Source organism: Giraffa tippelskirchi, chromosome 5 (assembly GCF_054371585.1).
Source record: "Giraffa tippelskirchi isolate mGirTip1 chromosome 5, T2T-mGirTip1v1.2.pri, whole genome shotgun sequence".
In the NCBI taxonomy this organism is placed as follows: domain Eukaryota; kingdom Metazoa; phylum Chordata; class Mammalia; order Artiodactyla; family Giraffidae; genus Giraffa; species Giraffa tippelskirchi.
In genome coordinates, this window is record NC_137279.1 from 104,645,504 (window position 1) to 104,670,572 (window position 25,069).

The window sequence follows — 25,069 nt, forward strand, 5'->3', positions numbered from 1 at the left end:
TTACCTTTCCTTAGAACTCACCTGGATTGAACATGCAGCAAGTTAAGCAACAATGCAAGCTGTTCCATATGCCTCCTTGTAAGCACAGCAGGGAAGCCAGGCAGCAGATCTGCAGACCCCATAGAAGTCCTATCTATCTATCTATCATCTATTTATCATATATACACACACACATATATACATATGTATATATGTTTATATGTATGCATACATTTGCACACATGCATACATTTGGTTCTCCTGGGAACCTGTGGAGCAGTTCTAAGTGTTGTCAAGACTGACGCCATGCTTACTACTAACGTGGGGAGGATCCTCAGAGAGGAGGGATGAAGAGGGGAAGGGAGGCACTGGTGGCTGTGGATGGGCCTGATCCCCAGGCAAGCAAAGAATTTGGCTCATTTGGTGTGTTTTTGTTGGATCAGATCATTAGACAGTAAATATGACATAAATCTTTGAGGCAGGCCAGTGATATAGAGTGAAATGCTTTTATTTCTTAATGTACTCAGAATCACAAACCTCCTAGAAAACAAAGGGCATCCACCCTCAAAATCAGACCTTCACACAGTAAAACACAGACGTGTCTTCCTGCCTCAGCTGCACTCTTTGAAGCTAAATTTCCTCCACTAGACTTTTCCAGAACTGAGCATCTCGGGTACCTTGACCTGGGCATCCCCCACAGCCCTGGCAGGTCCCATGGCCTGGTCTGAGTAGGTCAAGGAGACACATACAGGTCTTGTTTGGCAACTGTTTTTCTCTATTAAACAAGTCTCACTTGCCCGTAAGACTCATTTTTTAAGTTTCTGACTCATGTCAGGCTCATTTGTTTGGTATTTTGACTTGATGAGTACCCAGGTTCTAACCCACTTAGGACTTTTTCTGCCTAGTTCTGGAAACAGGATTTTGTCTAATTACACCACAGCTCTGATCAGCTCACTGTGCCAATTTTCTCTTGTATCCCTCATCCTCCCAAGACCTACAGCCCTTGCCATCTTACCTCCCCAACACACACACACACACACAGACATACAGAAATACACACACACAGATACACAGATATACATACAGAGAGACATACAGATACACACACACACACACACACACACACACATTGACTAGATACTGGACAAGTGTTAGTCACTCAGTTTTGTCTGACTCTTTGCTACCCCATGGTCTGTCCACAGAATTCTCCAGGCAAGAATGCTGGAATGGGTCACCATTCCATTCTCCAGGGAATCTTGCCAACCCAGGGATCGAACTCAGGTCTCCTGCATTGCAGGCAGATTCTTCACCATCTGAGCTACCAGGGAAGCCCAGACACTAGACAAGGAATGCTTAAAATTCTGAAAGGTTGAAATTTTGATTATTACTTCAGTTACGACAAGTGAGGCAAGAGAGAAAAGCTTTTCTCAAACGTTACTCAAGAAACTGCACCACCTTTTAAAACCTACATCTTCTGCACATATATTTTTCTTCCTTCAAAGACTTACCCTTCAGACAAAGATTTCTAAGGATTTGTGCTTCATCTGAGACCCAGTTCCTGGTGGGTGGAAGTGTGAATTGTGGGGTGTGAGAAGAAAGACTTTTCAGTAGAAATTCATTTATAAATACTTTTCTGTTTCTACCTCTCCCGGGGATGACCCACATACCATAAAAGTTTTCAGTCTAAGATTTTTTTCAGAAGAGATTTTCATTTACATTAATTACCCCCAGGAGTCACATGATCATTCCCTTTGGGGGAAGCACAGAAAGAAGGTGGCACGTGTGGGAGTCACACCTCTGCCAGAAAGGACAAGCATGCTGGTTGCTCATGGTGCCACGTGCACTGCTGTATGCTTTTCCAGGCATGTGGGCATCAGCACTGAGTCTGCCTCCAACTGGGCCTGTTCAGGGAGGAGGATGCCTCCTTGGGACTCGCCCTGCCACTGCTCTTATGGGCTCTGTGCCCGTGAGAACCTGGGTGCCCTGCAGCTCATCTCCCCATTTCACAGGAGGATATCATTCTTATTTGGAGCCTCCGCCAGCTTTTGGCTTTAAATCCAGCTCTCTACAGACAGTTTTTTGATGAACCAGAAATAACATTTATGGCCTGAAAAACACCTTTCTCTTGGGGAGTTTTGTTGTGCTTTGAGTACATTTTAACGCCGTGAGGTAACATTCATAGGGACATGGGGATAAAAAGCAATTCCAGAGACATCCCATCCATCACCGTGACGCCAGGCAGGCTTCACCCACACCACCCCAGACGTAGGTAAATATCCTGTTTTCACAGGTCATCAGGAAAAGAGACCCAGGCCAGTGTTGACTTCCCTTCAACGCTGTCATTATATTTGTATCACAGGGAAACACCCCATGCTAGACTGCTCAGAGCCTTACAAACTCAGAGTTGTATATTTTGAACCAGATGTCACAAAGAACCCTGATTATCGGCACACTGTTTAGCTGGTATTGAAACATATCATTTCAAACCAGATACACCTACCCTTGAGATTGGAACCAATCGGACTGCTTTCATTTTATGTGTAACTAACTGTCCAACCCCTCAGGATTCCCTTCTCTCTCGAGTCTGGTCATCATTAAACGGTGAGGTTCTGCAGGTGTACCCTTATGTTTTCCAGCTCCCAGAAATCACAGCCATCATGTCCCTTTCCCTAAATCGTGTTAGCAGAAGCAGAACTGCCATAAAAAGCAAAGAGCTCTGTTTCACAGAGGGTGTTTGCTTAGACACACGCAAAGCTTTCTGACATTTGGTCTGTTCCGTTGGTTTTTGGAAACAGCAGCTTTAAAGGAGTCCTTCCCCTGGCTTTCCCCTCCTGCGATGCAAGGCAGGAAACCCCGATGTGGTCTCGAGGCGGCCAATTACATTTTGGCTTATGATAATCCACAGGGCCATCTGCAGTTAGAAGCAAAATAGACATCTCCCTTCCTTTCAGCTATTTCCCTTGGCAAAGTGAAAAGTCCTAAGGAGCCGGATCGGTCAGGAAAGCCCTGACCAAGGACTGGTATGAACCTCAGACAAGACGCAGCCTGATGAGATGCAGTGTGCGCCGTCATTGTCTGAGACGGGAGGCTCTGAAATTGACACCATATGCGCCCTGAGGAGTAATTGCTCCAAGGGGGGAGAAAAGCAACATGTCAGAACATTTTAGCAACACCTAATTCATCCCGAGGTTATAAATAAATCTGATGCTTGCTTAAAAACAAAAGTCGAGAAACACTTTGACTAGATGACTTTTGTGACAGTGCTTCCGGCCGCGGTGAACTTTATTAGGGAGACAACATGAAGAAAGAGAAACACGTAACGACTTTTTATGGTATATTTTACATGATTTTATTTTTTTTGCAGTAAATAAAGTGGTTATAGGGCTCCAAGGAAAAGGGCCCAGATGTTAGAGTTGTGTGAAATTTAGGGGAAACAAGCTGTAAAAAGCACAGTTATAAAACAGGCTGTCAGTGCCACACATCTGGACAATACAGCTGTATGTTCCTAGTGGCTGTCGTCACCCAAAGAAAACTCAATAACCTTATTTCACCCCAATTAGGCTGCATACCAACAGGATCAACATTAAATTGCAAGGGAGTGGGGGTGGGGGGGCAATAGTCACATGGCGCCTCTGTGTCAAACAGCTTTTATCTTTCATTTGACTTCGGTCACCAAGAAATAAAAGACCGCTAACATAGCCATTTCCATTATTATAAGACCCTACTTAATTTATAGCATCCTAATAAGTCAAGGTTTGACAGTTTGGGCTATTGGCTGTGCCAAACAATAGACTTTCTGTAGCATGAAACTGACCCGTCGGTCATCCTGACACCGAGCCGCCCCTGTCTTTCCTCCACCCATCTCTGGGAGTCTGAGTCTAGCATCATCATGGGAAGCCCTTATTGGAAAAAGTTCATTTTCAGACAACCCAATATATTTAGAGTAAAGGGTAAATGCCTCTCTTTATGGCATTGGGGCATTTTTCCCTAATTTTTTTGGCCAGCATTGAGGCACCTTTGCAGTAAGACAAATATTACAAAACTCAGAATACCATTTTGTCTTTTCATCACTGACAGACACGCCAAAGGTTATAAAATGCCACTTTCCTAATAATTGTGTTTCTTCATAGGTGTTAACAGCAGCAAAAGCAATTATGGACAGCGGAGAGAAATTAACCTTACCGCTGATAGGGAAACTCTTGAAATTTCAGCTTCTTCAGATTAAGTTGAAAGACCAACAGCGACGGGAAAGCGAGAAGAAGGTACTGGGCGGGCAATGGTGGGTTTTCTAAACGCAGCAAGAGTTGACTGAGCCGCAGCCAGGTTCTCTGGGGCACTTCCTCTCTCCGTAAGTCTGCCACGAAGTGTTACCTAGCACATTTAACTGTCACCTCAGCTTTTTAGGGGAAAAGTCTATCCAAAGAGCTATTGGAGGAATTACATTTTCTCAAAGACAAACCCATTAAAAGTAAGTTCCCCTGAAATGCGACAATATTCCAGGGCATGTGGCTGAGGTCGTTTTTATGGTAGTCTGTTTATATGCTAGGAACAAATTAAGGAACCAGAGGAGAGACACAGAGTCAGGAGAATATAAAAAGGTGAGAAAACCCCACAAAGTCAGGGTCTAACTATTTTAAATATTTTACATGATATTCAATGGAGTACTTATTAAAATAATAGGCTACATCTGTACCTTCCTAATAATCTAAATATTTCAGCAGCAATCCATCACTTCTACTCCCATATTATGTACCTGATTATTTCTTCACGTATAGACTTTTCGTTTGCCTATGAAGTCAATCTGTGTGTTTTCCAAAGATTTGTATTTTTCATCTGAAAAAAATATTTTAAAGTACTTTTAGCAAAGTGATGCCAGTTGCAAACCCATTTGCCATTTAACCTTTGTCAAAATGAGAAATGTTTTTCTTATTTTCCAAATTATGCGGAAATATTTTTGGAAAGTCAAATGCTTCTGTATGCACATGTGTAATAAGTATGTGTGCACATGTTTGTATGAAATGCATTTATAAGTAAATTGTTTCTTTATGCCTCTAAATGGGAGAGGCAAAACGAAGTCATGGAAGAAAAAAAGAGAAAAGTGAACAAACACATTACAATAATACCTACTTCCCCTTTGTAAGACCCCCTCCCAAATTTGGCTTTCCTATTTGCACTGAACTCTTGACAGGATAATCACAGAAAAAAATTAATAATGCCACTTTATATTTGTAATAAAGGGATTTATGTTTTTCAAAGAGATTCCCTATTTAGCCTCTTGCTAGGGTGATATATATTGTTCCCAGGAAAATTCTACTTATATGGACACAGTTGATGGTACAGTTTTCCATCTATGTGAAGCTTTTTCGGGTACAGGAGATTTGTACCTTAAGCAATACTCAGAGAATTCAGGGACGTTAAGACTTGGCAGAATAAAAATTGGAAAATTTGAAACTAGTATAGAAACAGCTTTTCTTGCCTTTTTGAAATTCCAGTGTCACATGGGAATCTGAATTATAAAAAGTAGACTGTGAGTCCTCCAAAAATTCTTACACCTTCTGTTAGCTTTGTGCTTTCCCACAACACCTACAAATAAATGTAAGTTACTTGCTGAGTGTCGATTTACTTGTTTACTACCTGTTTTAAGTCAGTAGTTGTTTGTGATAGGAGTAGGTTTTAGATTTAAGTTAACAAATTTTAAGTAACAATAAATGGGATATCCTGGAAGCTGAGGAATTTTTTAAAGCTAACAGTATAAAATTATTTCTGCACTGTTATTTCTTTGAAATGTGAACAAAATAATATGAAATTCTTAAGATACAGAAATAATCTTTTTGTTGAAAATTTAAGAGTCTTAAGGAATTGGGGGTTGAATTTTAGGTTTATGAAAATAAAAAGGTAATAGATGCATAAGAGAACTCTTTGAGCAATTAAGAGACAGCAATTACATAATCTAATCAGTATCTTCATCAGATTGGATTCCCAAAACACCAACCCCAAATCTCTGAGTTGCAACCACATGAGTCAGTGCTAAATAAATGGATGAAAACTGAAAGGAAGGGAGTACTCTCCAGAAAAGTAATCTCAGTGAAGGGAAGACTAAGGGAGTTGTTGGAGGGGTGACATAATCTATGTTCATTTCAACAACGCTGCCCAGCAGGAGCAGGTCACTTAGAACAATTGAGGTTAATGCTTGTCAGCCAGGGAATTGAACAGAAAGCAAAATAAGTATAAAGTATGAAAACTGACGCTACGCTGTGGATTAGAAAAGGAAAAAAAGAAAAGAGGACTTTATCCAATTTCTTCTTCTTTCTGAACCCCAGGTGAGATTCTGAGATTCCTGCAAGAGGAGTGACTCTCTCTTTAGCTTTTTAACATCAACATGAAATATATATAGTTGCTTTCTCTCAAATACTAGTTATATGTTTACACTTGTACAACCCAGAGTGTTTTGTTTCTTCTTTGTTGAATCTTAGGAATTGCATTTTTTAAAAGGAATGCCTGACAATTATTCATAGCAGTAGTTATAGAAAATACTAGGGAGACTATGTGGACAAAAAAAAGTAATATAATTAGGTCCCTGTCCTTTTTCTCCAATGGAAAAAAATGTAATGTACACTACATATTTGATTCTGTTTTAACCATCTATGCTTAATAATATAGTTCCAATAGCCAGGTACAGTAAAAATATCATTATTTTAGATTCCACTAATTTTAATCATTTATAATACATTAGACTATGCTTAACATTGCATTCTCTTTGTCTATGAAGAAAGTATGCTGGATAATTAATATTATAAAAAATAATACAAGGAAGATATTTCTTAGAACAACAGTTTAGAACCCTTTAGCATGTGAATCTCTAGGAGACAAATTCCTGCCTCTAATTGTAGTAAGTTGAATATATTTTGAAACTTTTATCTGTTTAGAAACATCCTGTTGGTTATTTCCAAACATACATATCATGAAGAAAATATACTTTATTTCTAGAAATGTATTTTAACATTTCAGAACTTCCGAATATGATTCTTTCATATAATTAATCCCAAATTAGATTTTATTTTATCTTAAAATCTGAATAGGAGAATGTTTTGTTTAAAAATGAGTTTTCCTTGCACACATCATTATCTGAACATTTATTGTGCATTTTTAGTTATATCATTATCAATTTGTTGTTAATTGTTAATTTGTTAACAAACATTTATGGAAACAAGCATTTAGAGAAACAATCTACTAGGACAGATATTTTCATAAGGTTCATTATAATTTTTAAATAATTGCTTGGTTTCTATTCTGAACCATGTTTTAATTTAGTTGTTATCTGAATATTACAGTATCATTCACATTTTGACTTCCTTTAAATTACAACTTTTAGGTTATATATTAATTATAAACATTTTAAAAACCAAAACACTTCATTGTGAATCAAAATATTTAAAATATATTGAGAATTCAGCTAAGATAAAACATTTAATCATGGAAAAAATTTAAATGGCTATAAAACAAACAAAAAATTAACTCATTTAAATAATCAGCCAAACTAAATGTAGTCTGTACATCTGAGTTGAGTTCAGAACCTTTGGATTTTGGGGTAATGATCCAAATATATTCTAACTGTGCTTTTAAGTTGTGAATTCAAATAACCAGTCCATATTTTCTTAGATATTTTTAGCATATCTTTTATATAAAAGCAGAGCAGTTCTTTCTCTTTCTGACTTATCTACTTGGTACAAGTTGCTTAATTTTTCAATGTCCTAGAACTGAAGAGAAGGAAGACATGCAGTAAAGAATATGGACAGCTGGTATTGGTAAACTTTTCTTAAAACAACTCAAAATTAAACACACCTAAATTTGATAAGATATCATGATGAAGCCCAAACAACCCAGAACCTGCTCCAAAGGACTGACAAAGAGAAATTAGGGTGACTTTCATTGACATTTTCCAGCTTACTCCAGTTAAAACCCCGAAACACTGGAAACCAGCCAATGTAATGCCATTTTGTATGTGTGTTTTGTTTTAAAAGAAAGGCCATAGGGACATACCAGGAAATTACAGGCTGGTTAGTTTTGATTCAGTTGTGGTTAAAATCTTCAGAAACTATTTTAAGAAATCAAACAGAGGAAGAGCAGAAACTCAGTTTAGAGGGACCCGTGTGGTTTCCGGAAAGGAATAACTTGCCTCACTAACTACGTGGAATTCTTTGAGGCTGGATTATCGAAATGAGGATACTACCAACAGAACTGTTGGATCTGAAGAGCTACAAAATTCAGTGATTCTGGGTAAATCATGTATGATTCCTTGGTGGTTTATCTGTAAACTAGAGCAGCACTTTCCTAATTGGGATGCTATTAATTAATGAAACCTTTTACAGACTTTGGGGAAAATGTAAAGAAATATACGTATTTAAAATAGAGTAGTATCTTGAAATACATAGCTACCTTTACAGGAGCTAATAATAGTAATTAGCTACCATTATTGTCTGCTTGGCACTATACTTAAGCTGTTTACATTCATTACATCATTTAATCTTTTAAATGACTCTGTGTGGTACAGAGTATTATTCTCGATTTGCAGATGGCAAAACTGAGGGTGTGAAAAGTTAAGTAAATTTCCAGTGGCTAAATGGAGATGGAGCTGGGATTTAAATCCAGAACTGTCAGACTCTAAGATCATGTTCTTAACCACTGTACAAACCCCTTCTGTGTCTCAATAATTATGCAAAATAGAACTTTTGGCTGGCAATCAGTAGAGAACTTTCCAGAGATGCCTCATTATAGGAGCAAATGACTATTCAGTGGGATCTACCAACTTGCTAATTACACTGCATACACATGGTAAAAATCCCATCTGCCAATGCAGAAGACATAAGAGACACAGATTCGATCTCTGGGTCGGGAATACCCCCGGAGAAGGGCGCAACAACCCACTCCAGTATTCTTGCCTGGAGAATCCCTTGGACAGAGTAGCCTGGCAAACTATGGTCCATAGGCTCGCATAGAGTCAGATACAACTGAAGTGACTTAGCATGCACGCACAACATTCTGAGATTAAGTGGGGGAACTGGTCAAAGAAAGGAACAAAACTCACAATGGACCAAAGGCCACTAGGCTAATCAACCACCAATTCCCAAGGGAATCCTGACTTCTTATCCAATCTCACCACCACCACCCTCACCCAGAAATGAGCTTGTTTCTGGGGGAATCTCTTAGAACTAGATTTCCTGGGATTCCTCCAAATGTCCTCAGCCCTTTTCTCTTCCCTTCTGGATGTAGGATAGCACTGGCTGAATCACAAAGAATCCTGCAGGAGACAGACATCAGATAGACGTCAGACCTACCCACCACCACCACCGCACAGACAGGGCTATGTTCTGATTCTGTGGGTGAAGAATTGCACCCTGAAGATGGCACTATCGCACCTCCAGGACTTTGTGCAATCTCTAGATTGTATCATTTGGTCAAGTGAACCCAGGACACTTGTAGGCTTACCTTTCCTACACCTAAGCAGTTCTCTAGGAAAGCAAGGTCCTGACTCAATCCCATGCATTATATTTTCTGTTTGGCAGGCATGCAGGGAGGGCAAAGAAATAAAAAGTATAGAAAAGGAATAACAAAATGTTCATAATGCCACAACCCTATTACAACTAACGTTAACATTTTGGTATATTTGCTTTGTTTCTTTCTATGGATGTGTTTCTTTACATGGCTGTAATATTTTAAAAGATTTTTAATCCAGTTTTATTTCAATTAAAATATACCATATTTTTTTCTCATTACCACAGCATCCACACCTACCATTGTTACTGGCTAGGTGACATTCTGTTGACTACCATACTTAAAATTCCTTTATTGTTCATCATCTCCATTATTTCTATATTCTTTCATAATAAACGATGTCATGATGAACAATCTTATCTTATAAAATTCTTCATATTTTGGATAATTTCCTTAGTATAGGTTTATGTGTATATTATTTGCTTAGTTGTGTCCAACTCTTTGTGATCCAATGAACTGTAGCCTGCCAGACTCCTCTGTCCATGGAATTTCCCAGGCAATAATACTGGAGTGGGTTGCCATTTGCTTCTCCAGGAGATCTTCCCAACTCAGGGATCAAACTCAGGTCTCATGCATTGCAGGAAGATTCTTTACCATCTGAGCTATCAGGGCAGCCCCAACCTAGGTTTATAGATATGGATTAATTGAGCCACCAAATGTCCCCACAAGCTTGTGTCTGCAGAGTAGGTTCTAGAACCATTTAGTCCCAGTTCTCCATTAAAAGAAATCATAAATAATGCCCTGTTCAAATTAACTTTGTATTAGCTTTTTAAAGATGGAGGAGTTTCATGAAAACAAATCTCTTTAATATTGTTTAATCTGTTTCTCTTTTGACACCATACATTTCTTTCAGTCCATCTTGTCCTCTCATCATCTGTGGTCAATAGAGTGTTTATGAGATACACAGAATGATGTTTTGAAAGAGAATTGAATAGGACTCCGAAGACAAACCCTGTTTCTCAGAAGTCGCATGATAATGGAGTGACTTAGTCACTTTACTTCTATGACATCTTTTCTTATCTATATCCTTAGTAATATTATTTTGAGAATCTTATGATAGAACATATATTGAACACAAATTATACACAAATATGTAGATGTGCTATTATCCATAAGAGTAAGATGAAGTATTCCCAGGTGGCACTAGTGGTTAAGAATCCGCCTGCCAATGCAGGAGACCTAAGAGACATGGGTTTGATCCCTGGGTCGGGAAGATCTGCTGGAGGAAGGCATGGCAGCCCACTCTAGTATTCTTCTCTGGAGAATCCCATGGACAGAGGAGCCTGGCAGGCCACAGTCCATAGGGTTGCAAAAAGTCAGACACAATTAACGCAACGTAGCATGCACACACAAGATGAAGTATAGATATTTACCATCAGTCCCACTGACTTTTACCATATCCCTCCCTTCTATTGTGAAGAACAACAGAATTGAAACCCATAAAAGTATTTGAATTTTGGTATTAAGAAATCATTTAGAAATAAAATATAGTCTAAAATACTTTTGAAGTGTCAAATAACTAGTCTGCCCAATTCCAAAGAGGGGGGATTTTGTATTTTAACCTTTAAAAAGTGAGAATAACAAGATTAAGGATTCTAGGTGGGTGTCATTTAATACTCAGATGAGTACATGAAACCCGAATACATTTTTTTTGGTTATTGCAGAGACAAGAGCCCCGCTTCTGCTACGTAGCTTAACTGGTAAGAGATCTCTGTGCCTGTCCAAGATCTTCTCTCCATAGGAGGCATCCAGATGCCTTTTGGACCCACTGCATTTTAAAGAAAACGTACTCTGTAACAAACCTGATTCTCCCTTCATATGCAGGGGAGCCTGTGTTCCCCACACGTGGTAGAAAGAAGGCCTATTAAATACACCCCCTCCTAAATTTTTGTCTTAAATTGGCAAGGGTTTCCTCTGAGTTTTTTAAGTTGTAAGGAGTTGACCATAGAATGGGAACATGCATGTCATGTTATTCAGAAGCAAGAAAGCCCAAAGAGGTTGATGCAAACAAGTTTTAGCTTATGATTTAGGAGGGGGCTCAGCAAACTTAGTTTACTTCTCCCCACTCCTGCCTTCAGATCCAAAGCTATAAACCCATAGTGGGGAGGGGCTTATTCAGAATGAAGAGAAGAAAGGGAAAGGGAAGGTATAGATAGGAGATGATTTTCCTGTGATTAGGGCTTGGTGGAAAAGGATGAACTTTTTGACCAAAGTAGATTTCTAGGGGGCAAGTAGTCAATCATTGTTCAGAAACGGGGACAAAGGGACTGCCTTGGTTCAGCTAAGGTGTGGAGGGAGGGAGATACAGACAGGACACAGGAGAGGAGCAATTAGACCACCACTAGAGTCAGCCAGGGGAGCAGTGGGGACTGAGTAGGACAAAGAACGTGTTCAGAAATGTACCAAGAACTTCTCTGCCTGCCTCTGACACCTCAGAAGACCCAGGTGTTTTCACTTGCTTCTGTTCTTTACAAATTAGTGTCTGTGTACCAGAAAAGCGGGTATAGAGTTACTATGAGAAATATTTTACATAGCAATACTGTTTGATATTTTATCAATTAAAGGTACATCATTGTTAAATGGAAAATGCAGAGCTTGTATAGAGGTGACAGTAATGATTACATTAAAATGATGCCTAAACATAATTTGAAAAAAGGCATTAATAGCTTCTTTACCCATCTTCTCTGGATGGTGGAACTGTGAATTTTTTGGTAAATCCTCTATTTTTTTCTAATTTTTCAATTATGATTATTTTTATAATTTAAAAATGTTACTTAAAGAAGTAAATCAGGATCTAGAAGAATTTTTTTGTGAAAAGAGGGAGATCGGTGTTGGTCATTTCAGTGTTAATGGAAATTAGTTTAAAAGATGCTTGTCTCCAGGGTACCAAGTTTGGCCTTGCTAAGGGAACACATCCCCTGGTGGCTCAGATGGTAAAGAATCTACCTGTAATGCAGGAGACTTGGGTTCAATCCCTGGGTAGGAAAGATGCCTTGGAGAAGGAAATAGCTACCCACTCCATATTCTTGCCTGGGAAATCCCATGGACAGAGGAACCTGGCAGGCTACAGTCCATTTTGTTGCAGAAGAGTTGGACACAACTTAGTGACTATACAACAACAACTGTCTTATTGAGACACAAATGGCTACCACACTCAGAAAGTGATTTTGGAATGATGGAATATTAATGCATGTATAAAGGTGAATGAAATAAATGAAGGTGAACTTTAGAATAATTTAACCCAAAACAGTTTCTTCTTTTCTGAAGATCACCCTGCAATTTTATTTAAAATGATGGTTGTAGAAGTTTCTGAAAGATTTTGTTGGGCAACTTGGGACTTTTCTGTGATGAGGCTAGCTGTCCACCTCAGGAGCTTTTCCCTCTAGTGGACTCGCCATGATCCAAGGCGTGGTTAGGAGAGCACCTGCTTGCACAAGTTTTACCAATGCCTCTGAGTTAATTGGACGCAGTGGCACTGATATGGGCTCTGGTTTCATTTTAAATGAGCAGTTTCAAAATTTCCAATAAACTCTCCACACTGGCAGAGAGTGAGCTTTCTTCCCCCCTTTCTACTCACATTATCTTCTCTAGTGAAACCTCCTACTTCATACCTGCCCATCCTGTATTGGTAACTTTGCCTCATCCTTCACTTGAAAACATTGAAACATTCCCTCAACACATCAAGACTTCTCTCTTCCTTGCACCCACACCCAGCCACCCATCCCATCTTTGCTCCTTTTATTAAACTAAGAAATTGCCTTTCTTCCTATCAAAGTCCAGTTATTGACACGTTCTCTTGATCTTATCCCATCTTGCTTCCTCAAGGAGTCTCCCGTCTCCCCGATGACTTCAATGTCTCCCTCTCTGCTGGAGCATTCCATCAGCCTGCAAGCACAACATCTCCTGATTTCACATATGTACATATTAATATACACACATAGCTTTATGTTATACTCCTCTTCTGCCCACTCATCCACTGAACAATCTCAGAGCTCCAGTTTCCCTTCACAAGCTAACTTCTTCTTTAAGTGTTTTCTCTTTCTATTTTTCCTTTTTAAATACATTTAGATTAGTTTTATGTTTTACTTTTTTATTGGAGTATAGTTGATTTACAATGTTGTGTTAACGTCTGCTATAAAGCAAACTGATTCAGTTTTATATATATATATATATATATATTCATTTTTAAATATTCTTTTCCATTATGATTTATCATAGGATATTGAATATAGTTCTCTGTGCTATACAGTAGGACCTTGTTATTTATACATTCTATATATAATAGTTTACATCTGCTAACCCCAACCTCCTCTTCAATCCCTACCCCAGCCCCCTCCCCCTTGCCAACCACAAGTCTGTCTTCTATGTCTATGAGTCTATTTCTGTTTCACAGATAGGTTCATTTGTGTCATATTTTAGATTCCACATATAAGTAATATTGTATAATATTTGGCTTGTCTATTTGATTCTCTTCACTTAGTATGGTAATCCCTAGGTACTTCCATATTGCTACAATGGCATTATTTTGTTCTTTTATATGGCTGAGTAGTATTCCATTGTGTGTGTGTATGTGTGTGTGTATATATATATATACATACATACATACATATATATATATACATATATATATATCATATCGTCTCTATCCATTCATCTGTTGATAGACATGTAGATTGTTTCCATGTCTTGGCTATTGTGAATAGTGCTTACAAGGGAAGTTCTTGAGATAGTTGTCCACACAAGTGATCACCCTACTATTCCTGCCTCCCTATTCATTGCCTCCACACTCCACCAAGGCTGCTCCCATGATGTCACCTGTAACCACCCATACTTTTGGTTCCTTGGTTCTCTAGCTGCACACTCTGTACTTTTTCCTACTTTTTAAGTCACTTCTATCTTTTGCCAACATCTCCTCCTATACCCAACTGATAAGTATTGGAGTTTCCAGCATGACCCCAGCTTCACTTCTCGTATTTCTTGAGAACCCTTTCCCCAAGAGTCTTATCTGTTCCCATGCCATTAACTACTATCTCTATGTTACCCACGCCTGAACTTGTAACTCCAGTCAAATCTTTTTTCTTCTGAGAAGAGAACAATTGTATTCAACTGTTTCCTTGTCATCTCAGGAGCATCTCAGATTTAACAAGATCATTCTGAATAGTTTGCCCACCTTAACTAAAAGCAACTTCCCATCCCAACACCTCTGTCTCTGTGAGTGGCACCATCAACCACCCTGTTACTCACATTAAATCCAAGGCGTTATCTTTGTTGTTGCCTCCTCCTTCACTCCTCGTCTCTAATCTTTCACCCTGTAATTTCAACTTTTACAGCAGATCTTAAGTCATCCTCTTTTCTCCACTCTGCCAACACCTTAATCTGAGTTACCATTAAGTCTTATATGGAGTATTTCTAGAATTTACTTACTGGTCTCCTGCTTTCCTACGTGGCAACTTCACAGTACGCCTCCATTTAAAACCATCTATGGTCTTTCCATTGCATTTTTAATAAGATGTAAAAGTGTGAATCCCCCACTCCAAAACCCTGGATGACCTGACCCATGCCTTGCTTCCCCCTCCTTATTCTGGCCACTCTCTTCCTTGCCCACTCTCCTCCTGCTATACTCACTTCCTTTCAAGCCCTTGAGCACATTCATCTCCTTTATGACTCAGCGCCTTTTCATACACACTTCATCTTTTCCCCACTTCTCACATGGATGACTCCTCATCCTTCAGGTCTTCACTCAAATGTCGTTTCCTCAGAGGCCTTCCAGCACCAGCTTACTAGAGAGTGGTGAATTGTGTTTCTATACTACATCAGGTTTTATCTTTCATAAAATTCATGAACATCTCTCTGTTCATGTGCTTTTTTCCCTCTTTCTTCCCCAGTAGAGTGGAAACTCAAGGGAACAGAGCCCAGCCATATTTCATGCAACAACTTATATCGGGTGCAGAGGGAAATGCAGAGCTTTTTCGTACCTCTGTACTTTCCCTTGTGGTTTCCTTGTGCCTTACCCAAAGCTATTAATGACATCTACAGCCTCCGCTGACATTTCCCTATGTTGAGGAGCAGGTGGTGGGGAGGTTGAGTTTCCCATCACTAGAACCAGTGGTTCCAAATAGGGAAAGGAGTACGTCAAGGCTGTATATTGTCACCCTGCTTATTTAGCTTGTATGCAGAGTACATCATGAGAAATGTTGGGCTGGATGAAACACAAGCTGGAATCAAGATTGCCAGGAGAAATATCAATAACCTCAGATATGCAGATGACACCACACTTATGGCAGAAAGCGAAGAAGAACTAAAAAGCCTCTTGATGAAAGTGCAAGAGGAGAGTGAAAAAGTTGGCTTAAAGCTCAACATTCAGACAACTAAGATCATGGCATCTGGTTCCATCACTTCATGGCAAATAGTTGGGGAAACAGTGGAAACAGTGACAGACGTTATTTTCTTGGGCTCCAAAATCACTGCAGATGGTGACTGCAGCCATGAAATTAAAAGATGCTTGCTCCTTGGAAAAAAAAAGTTATGACCAACCTAGGCAGCATATTAAAAAGCAAGGACATTACTTTACTAACAAAGGTCTGTCTAGTCAAAGCTATGGTTTTTCCAGTAGTCATGTGTGGATATGAGAGCTGAACTATAAAGAAATCTAAGCACAAAAGAATTGATGCTTTTGAACTGTGGTGTTGGAGAAGACTCTTGAGAGTCCCTTGGGCTGCAAGGAGATACAACCAGTCCATCCTAAAGAAAATCAGTCCTAAATATTCATTGGAAGGACTGATGCTGAAGCTGAAACTCCAATGCTTTGGCCACCTGATGCGAAGAACTGACTCATCTGAAAAGACCCTGATGCTGGGAAAGATTAAATGCAGGAGCAGAAGGGGATGACAGAGAATGAGATAGTTGGATGGCATCACTGACTCAATAGACATGAGTTTGAATAAACTCTGGGAGTTGGTGATGGACAGGGAAGCCTGACGTGCTGTAGTCCATGGGGTCACAAAGAGTTGGACATGACTGAGTTACTGAACTGAACTGAGCACCACAGGTGCTAGGCATGTGTGGAGAGTCCATGGGCACCTCCAACACGTCCTCTGGGTGCTAAAGCTAAACCAGCTTCTCTGAAACCATCAACATCCAGAAGCCACATGGAGGAGGCAGATACCCTCTTTCCCTTCCTGTGCCGAGTTTTGTTAGCTGAATGCGAAAGCAGTATATCTTCTACTTTCCTTATCTCTACTGTCTTAGAACAGAGTTCTTCAAATTTGCTTTTAAGAACTCAGGAAAACAGAGCCCCCAATTTTGCTACAGTAGTTTATTTAGTTATGTTTGTGTCCAATTTTGTTGAACATGGGAAAAGTAAATAACATAAGCATATTTTGGGTCTTCTATATGATCTATATACCACATCATTTCAATGAACTCAGTCTATTTGTATTTATAACACATGAATGAAAATTGTAATTACATTATGAAATAATGTACAGAGGTTTTGGCAATTGCTTGGAAAGAAAAAATGCTTTAAAAAAAATTAGGTCTTTAGTTGGTATGTGACAATCTCAGCATGCCCCAGAGCAGTGTATAAAGAGTTAGCATTGCCAACCGAAGTGTTGTGTTGATCTCTTTGAACATATCAGATTGATATTGATCCCGTCTACACATTTTTTAAGTGGCACTATACCAAAAATAGTTTGTTAGTGCTCAGTTCCCCAAAGAATCCTTTAACAGTTAAAAGTGGTTGACACCTCTTAAACCTGGAAAAACTATCATGGAGATTTTAGAAAAAAAGTATCCTTTCTGTTTCCCTTTTTATTTAAAAGTTTTGTTTTGTTAGAAACCCCACATGTCTGTAAGACAAAAATAGAGAACTCCAGGTTAGGCAATATGATAAACCTAAGTCCCTGCCATCACAATGTGTTCAGGATCCACCAACACCAACCTCAGTTGGTTGTTTATTAGACCAAGCTTGGCTTCTTTAAGATGAATTCCCTTCAAAAGAGATGTGTGTATGACAGTCTCTAAGCATTCACCCTTCTTGGTGAATTGATGTACCTTCTCACAACTTAGACTCAACCTGAAATCTCCACTTTCCTGGCTTGAAGAATGAATAAATGAGTAAAGGAGTGATTGCATGAAATAAAGCATTAATTTACCTGATAGTAGAAAATCCATTGCCTGCTCACTATATGGTTTAATGAAAAGTATTCTGTCTTTCCAGGTCATAGAAGACAGATTTAAGATAGAAAAGGATAAAGTGAAAGCAAAATCTCCCAAGGAGAAGAAGTCCCCAGCTGCCAAGGTTGCCAAAGGAAAGGGAAGGGACCAGCCAGAGGCAAACATTGCTGTGAAAAAGACCACCCAGTTAGTGAGGAGGGGAGAAGAGGATGACACCAAACAATACATTGGTCAGTGAGATGCTCCTTTCCCTGCTTGCCTTATGACCTATGAGCTTGAGAGATCATTCCAGTCACTACGCTTAATCTTCCCCAGGCTTTCCCCTTTTTTAAAACCATAAATCTCATGCTCCCCATGACACCTTGGTAGAAAAATATTTCTACTTGCAATTCATTTATGTTTTCAGCCAATATTTCTTTAGCATGTGTCTTGCTATAGACATATTTTCACAGTGCAAATAAAAGGTGAAGTCACAAGCTGATTGTGCTACCAAGCAGCTTAGTGTCTGTTTGGGAACATTTTGAGAAAGTCAGAGACACTTGTAAGGCAAAGCAAAAAGTAATTATTGTCACAAATGAAATACAATACCAATAAAATCAGACCAGTTAATTTGTGGCTCATGTAGAGCATGTAGCTTCCTGACCTCAACTTCTCCCACTATCTGTTTGTCCTAGATAGAGCAACCAGAATTTTCTTTCATTTAGATTGTCTATATAAAAACTTTTCAACTTAGACAGCTATGAGTTATTGCTCCCTTCCCATGAATCTAAATGGAGCTACTGTTGTTATGCACATTGTATTTAAATGAGATGGCAGGTCTTCACATTCTTTACCAATTTGACTCCCATAATACAGCTCTGCTCTAAACCTACTTACTTAGGAGCAATTATATTATGGATTTCATGGGTAGTATCAATACTGATTTGTTTTAGTAACTGAAGAAAGATCGCTACTTGAAGATCGAAAGTTTGTGCATCTTTTGCTCTATTTGTAAGTTGATCTTAATGAACCATTGTGAGATGTACCATCTAGTATTGATATCAAAATATGACAATTTTTCTCACCCCTCAGAATCTAACATTCTAATATAAATTCATGTTCTAACACTAATAGAACAATGTAGCCAGGATAAAATCAAGGAGAAAAATTTTAGGAATGTGCACAATATATATTTTAAAATTGAATGCAATAAATAATATTGTTGCTACATAACCCATACTCTGCATCCACACCTATTGACATAAATACACAGAATGCTTTGGTAGGGAGTATGTTCATATTCAATATTTCCCTCTCCTGTAAACACCTCTACTTATAAAATATCACAAAGCTTCAGCTACTCGTAATTCAGGAGTAAAGCCAGATGTTGCTCAAGAGATTAGAACCAAGAAAAATTACAACCTAGACTTTTTTTTTTTCACAAAAACCCAAACACACATTTTCCATGACAACAGGCCCTCTGTATGTTTGTCTTTCTATTATGCCTTTGTCTCATTTGCAACAGTGATTTAATATTTTGTAAAATGGCCACAGCCTTCTTACTGGAAGGGCAATAATGAAAACCAGTCAACAGGACTGCATTCCAGCCAACCCCACTGCTCTTGGCAAGCCCCGGGGATGATAAACGCATGCATAATGTATGGAGCCATTGAACTGGCTGAATGCAACCTGTTCTCTTTTAAAATGACGGCTGCTCTTCTCTATGGTATATTTTGAACAGACGATGAGCCAGATGACGGTGCCCAGCATTACATTATAGTCGTGGGCTTCAACAATCCTCAGATATTAGCGATCATGATGGAGCTTGGCATTCCCTTAAGCAGCGTGATTAAAATATCTTCAGAGAATTATGAACCTCTGCAGGCACACCTGGCAGCAGTTAGCCAACAGCAGGAAAGTTTTCTTCAGCCAGAAGGTATGCAGTCTGCTAAGCAACTTACCGAATCCTTCAGTATTACCCACTGTCCTTAAAGAACAAATACAACTTTCTATCCAAAACATAGTCCTACGATACATACATTATTAAATCCCTTTGAGACTGATTTGCTGTTTATGCTGCTTGCACTAGCCAGGTGTTGTAAATTTTGCAAATTCAAATCATACCCCGTGTTTCTATCCCTGCTTAGCCACAGAGAACATAAGAGTTGGTTATCCAACTCCATTTCTCAGGAATTTTGATATATAACTTTTACCTAAAGCATGCGCTGGGTGGATCAACTGTAGAGAATCTTTTTTGCCAGCAGCCACAGCCACCAAATGGCCCTGAGGGGGTCATCACTTTGGATTCTTGCTTGGCTTTGCTACAGGCTTATTGTGACAAATCCGAAGGGGCGCTTATATTCCGGGCCTTGGACCAGGAAGCTATAGGATGAAGTCCCACCTACACTGCTGTTCAGCTATTCTGAGCCTCAGGGTCTTCCTCTAAGAGAATTGAACCAGACTCCCTCTATGGGAAGGGAACAAAACTCTACTGCGTGGGTACTAGAATTAGGATTCAGCATTAGCCTCTGTGACGTGGAAGTTCATGCTCTTTTTGCCATATGCTATTTCACCTTTTTATTAATTAGTAATATTTTTTGCACAAGACTTCGTAACCTACACAGCCACATCCCAATTTCTGTAACACGACATTTTAAAATTTGCCATTCCAGGTTAGAAATAGCTAACCCTGATAATAATAATAGCTACCGTTAATTGGGCATAGGCCTTGGGACTTGGCTTAATGCTGAGGGCTTTAAGTGTGGTGATTCATGTAGTTTCCATGACAACCCTCAGAAGTAAGTTTTATTATTTCCATTTTACAGGAAACGACTTTCAGTCTAGGGGCAGCTATTAAGTAAAAGAGTCAGGATTCAAATCCAACTACTCCTGTCTCAAAGGCTAGTTGTAACATTAAATAACTTATTATTGAAGCCAATGAGAAAAAGCTGACTCCTCTGCTCATGGAATTCTCCAGGCAAGAATACTGGAGTGGGTAGCCATTCCCTTCTCCAGTAGATCTTCCCTACCCAGCGATCAAATCCAGGTCTCCTGCATTACAGGTAGATTCTTTACCATCCGAGCCACCAGAAACCCATAAGTTCCATAGTCTTTCTATTAAAAAATATTTAATATATAAAAATAAAATCACAGAAAGAGAGACTTTAGAATAATGAGATCTTAGTAGTAGGACCTGGAGAAGGAAATGGCAACCCACTCCAGTACTCTTGCCTGGAAAATTCCATGGATGGAGGAGCCTGGTAGGCTACAGTCCGTGGGGTCTCAAAGAGTTGAACAGGACTGAGCGACTTCATTTTCACTTTTCACTCTCATGCATTGGAGAAGGAATGGCAACCCACTCCAGTATTCTTGCCTGGAGAATCCCAGGGACAGAGGACCCTGGTGGGCTGCTGTTTATGGGGTCGCACAGGGTCAGACATGACTGAAGTGACTTAGCAGCAGCAGCAGCAGTAGTAGGACCTATTTAGTTATAGATGGAAAAAAACAAAACATGTCAGACAAATTTTCAAGTGTAACTTTATGGAAAGCTGTCATTATTTTACTGTCAGAGTACAAATGCCCAGAGAAGCTAGTAGCTATTTCAATGTGGCCTAAAGTTAACTGAAGCAGAAATCACGGATCCAGTGTGTTTTTAGCCACATAGGAAGGAGAACTGGATCAACTGCAGTTATGCATCAAACAAATGCTAAAATGGTTGAAAAGTGGTTTGGCAAGAAAATGGCTCCTCTACAGATACAGTATAGGAGTGATGGAAATATTGGCCATAGTTAGCTCCCAAAATGTGTGACCTTATTATTATCTTTCTAGACTTCAACTATAAAATAAAGGGATGGGAAAAGCTCATATTTAATAACAATTTCAGAAGTAAAATCCCCTGATGTTTAATTATATAGTCCAGGTCCAAACACTTCTCAAAATTACCTTTATTTGTATTTTCTGGTACTGTACAGACATTGGGCAATGTATATGACTCACCACAAGCACTGCAAGTGGGATGAAATTCAGCACTCTCATTTTGCAGTATAAACATGTTGCTCTTATTAGAAATAGAAGCTGAAAAACTGAAGAAAGAGAATGGCATAAAAGAACTTGAAATCTTCTGGAAGTACTTGGAACCAATCCTGAATAACCAGAAACCAGAAACAAATCTCTTTGATGTCGCTCGGCTTGAATACACGGTCAAGGCTGACAAGTTTCCTTCTGACTGGTCAGACAGCGAGATGTTGGTTAGTACATGCATTAGTGAGACTGACTAGTTTGAACATGTGACACTGTGCTTCCATTTGCCCCATCTGTTCATTCCACAGATATTCATTGATCACTGTCTATAGAGAAGGTTTTGTGCTAGGCTGGTTTATCTTCAAGACAGTGGGCACACTGAATGTCTAATAATGGCTATAGCCTGATACTTCAGCTTTTAGTGTATGAATCAATGTCAAAAGAATAAGATGTAGATGAAGAGAAAGGATGATAATTATTTTATTTGGTTACATGTGGCTTTGCTTCATACCTTAAGGTTCTAGGCAGCAGAGTCTTAATATATGTAAATTATGAAAATACTAAATTTTACAGTTTGTTGAATTACGTTGTCTTTCTTTTTTATATATTAGTTCAAGACATTGTTCTTCTAGGTCTTTGCTTTTATTGCCAAAATTGTATTTTTAATTTATTTGCCTGACAAGGTTTATCTTAATAGAATGACTTGACCCCAAGCCAACAATTAGCAGGCATTTCCTGAGTGTATTTATTGGCTCCCTGCTATTGAGGTACTTGCAGAAAGGCAAGACCAAAATCATGAAACAGAGAAGCAGTGTTCAAGATGCCACACATCTACATGCTCTGTTAAATGAAACACTCTGTTTCTTATTAATTCAGAAAAAGAAGAATTAGGATGCTCTGAAAAGTAATGAAATCTATATATATGAGGGTGTTTTCAAAAAGAATGTTGAGCAACTACTTATCACAAATGTTGGGGAAGATATCCATATCCAGGCATTCCTGCTATAAAAAAAAAAGAGACCTCTCAGGTCTCTTTCTGGCTGACCACTTGTCCCAACAAACAGGGAACCAGGAGTGTTGAATCCCTTAGAGGGTAATATATGTCAGTATTGAAAGGACATGAACTGAAAACAGAGTCCTGGAGAAGGACCACATCAAGTGTGTCCTGAAGGAAGCTGGGAGAAACAGGATGGAAGGGGAGGATGAGTGTCTGCGGACAGTGACTGTGGGTAGCTCCCAAACAAAATGTGAACCTGACCGTCTAAGAGGAAAAGAATGACATCAAATCCTGGAGTTTCTGAGCCAAAGGGTAGGCTGCTTATGACCATGGGTTGCCACATGGGCAGTTCTCACTATGAGAATCCCTGATTCTGTTACCTTGAGATGGATGTGCACTGGGTGAACTACATGAAAACACTAAGGAGGGAAGCCTAGATTTGAACCTTAAAGGACAGACCGGATTTGAATAAGTAGCGATGGATACATCAGGTTGAGTTACAAAGATTGTCAGCATAAGGTATTAGATGTTACCATGTAGAAACAGAACACTTAGGTCTCATACTATTGGCAACTATTGTTATTGTTGTTTAGTCACTAAGTTGTGTCCAACTCTTTGCAACCCCATGGACTGTAGCCTACCAGGCTCTTCTGTTCTTAGGATTTCCCATGCAAAAATACTAAAGTGGGTTACCATTTCCTTCTTCAGGGGACCTTCCTGACCCAGGGATCAAACCCTCATCTCCCATGTCCCCTGCATTGGCAGGCAGATTCTTTACCACTGAACCATCAGGGAAATCTACCTTGGCAGTAGTAAGAATAAATACTAGCCTTGATGGGAGGATCTCCTGGAGAAGGGAATGGCTACCCACTCTAGTATCCTGGCCTGGAGAATTCCATGGACAGATGAGCCTGGCAGATGACAGTCCATGGGGTTGCAAAGAGTCAGACATGACTAAGTGACTTTCACTATCACTAAGATACATGGAAACAAAGCTGAACATAGAAAATCTGTGGCTGAAGGCAAAGCTGGTTATTGTGAAATCCCTCTGCTTTGCATCACCCCATGCCTTCACTCCCCTACCTCCTAACCCTGAGCTCAGAAAAGAGTCCACCTGTCCTTTACTACTTCATGTTAAGTTGGGCCATGTTTCTCTATCCCAGAGATACTGGCATTCCAGGTACCGTCGTACTGTGACTACTCTATCCTATTTTCTTGGAGTTCTAGATTATGCCCAGCAAATGTGAGATGTGTCTGGGAAAGAGGCTATAGCCCTGGGATCCTGAAACACCATCTCAAAGGCGGCCGTCTACTCTATCTTGATGATAAGCCAGCTCTTCTTGCAAGAATTTAAAAATTTATCCTAACTTAAAAACTCACATCCACAAATTTAAGTTTTGTGGACACAGTCCTTCTCTCATTTGGGCCAAGTCTTGGCCACATACCTTCGAAAGAACTTATGTGCAATTTTGATTTAATAGAGCACAGGAGATCCCAGCCATATAGATCTTGAATCCTCTGTCCATGGGATTTCCCAGGCAAGAATACTGGAGTGGGTTGCCGTTTCCTTCTCCAGGAGATTTTTCCTAACCCAGAAATCCAACTTGCATATCCTGTGTCTCATGCATTGCAGGCAGATTCTTTACCTGCTGAGCCATCAGGGAAGATGCATCATAATTAAGGGGAGGCAATACAAAGAGTCTTCTAAGGCAGCCTCAAACCAAGAACATTTTGCTCCTGCTCTAACTAGGGCTCCCTTCTCTGTGTCTTATGTCCTCCCCAGGCGGAGGCTGAGAGGAGCTGATGTGCATTGAGCTCAGGGTAGAAGACATTTCATTGCATCCTAGGTACATAGATGTAAACATCAAGACACACAGTTGCAACTCCAAAAAACCCAGCACCATTCACAGCATCCTGTTTCTTATGCCAGTATTAAAAGCTGTCTGTTCATTAGATTTTAATCACTCCGTTTTAAAAACAGTTTTTATTATTTTGGGGCCACACCATGTGGCACATGGAATCTTCGTTCCCAAACCCGGGATCGAACTGGTATCCGCTGCAGTGGAAGTGCAGAATCTTAACCATTGGACTGCCAGGGAGGTCCCTAATCACTCCATTTTTAAAGAAAGTGAATGTGGCTATATTTTCCTTTTTAAAAATATAGAATGGAAGGGTTTAAATGGCAATTAAAGTCGAGAACCTTCATATTGAAAAAATAACATCAGTTTGAAATACTGCTGGGACTTTCCTGGTGGCTCAGACAGTAAAGAATCTTCCTGCAATGCAGGAGACCCAGGTTCAATCCCTGGTTCAGGAAGATCCCCTGGAGAAAAGGAATGGCTACAGACTCCAGTATTCTGGCCTGGA

The 25,069-nt window shown here is 39.5% G+C and overlaps 1 protein-coding gene across 16 annotated transcripts in view; it reads left to right on the forward strand.

Annotated features, from left to right (window-relative positions):
• Positions 1-25,069, forward strand: part of SPAG17 (sperm associated antigen 17) — a 246,713-nt gene that overhangs the window by 56,505 nt on the left and 165,139 nt on the right. For all 16 annotated transcript variants that reach the window (XR_014054585.1, XR_014054589.1, XR_014054587.1 and 13 more), the window contains exons 4-7: positions 4,110-4,241; positions 17,750-17,936; positions 19,427-19,621; positions 21,751-21,932. Coding sequence is in view for 8 of the 16 variants with exons in the window: in XM_081492940.1 (XP_081349066.1) it covers positions 4,110-4,241; positions 17,750-17,936; positions 19,427-19,621; positions 21,751-21,932 (696 nt within the window). In the remaining 8 variants the exon portion in view is untranslated. The remainder of the gene's footprint in view (positions 1-4,109; positions 4,242-17,749; positions 17,937-19,426; positions 19,622-21,750; positions 21,933-25,069) is intronic.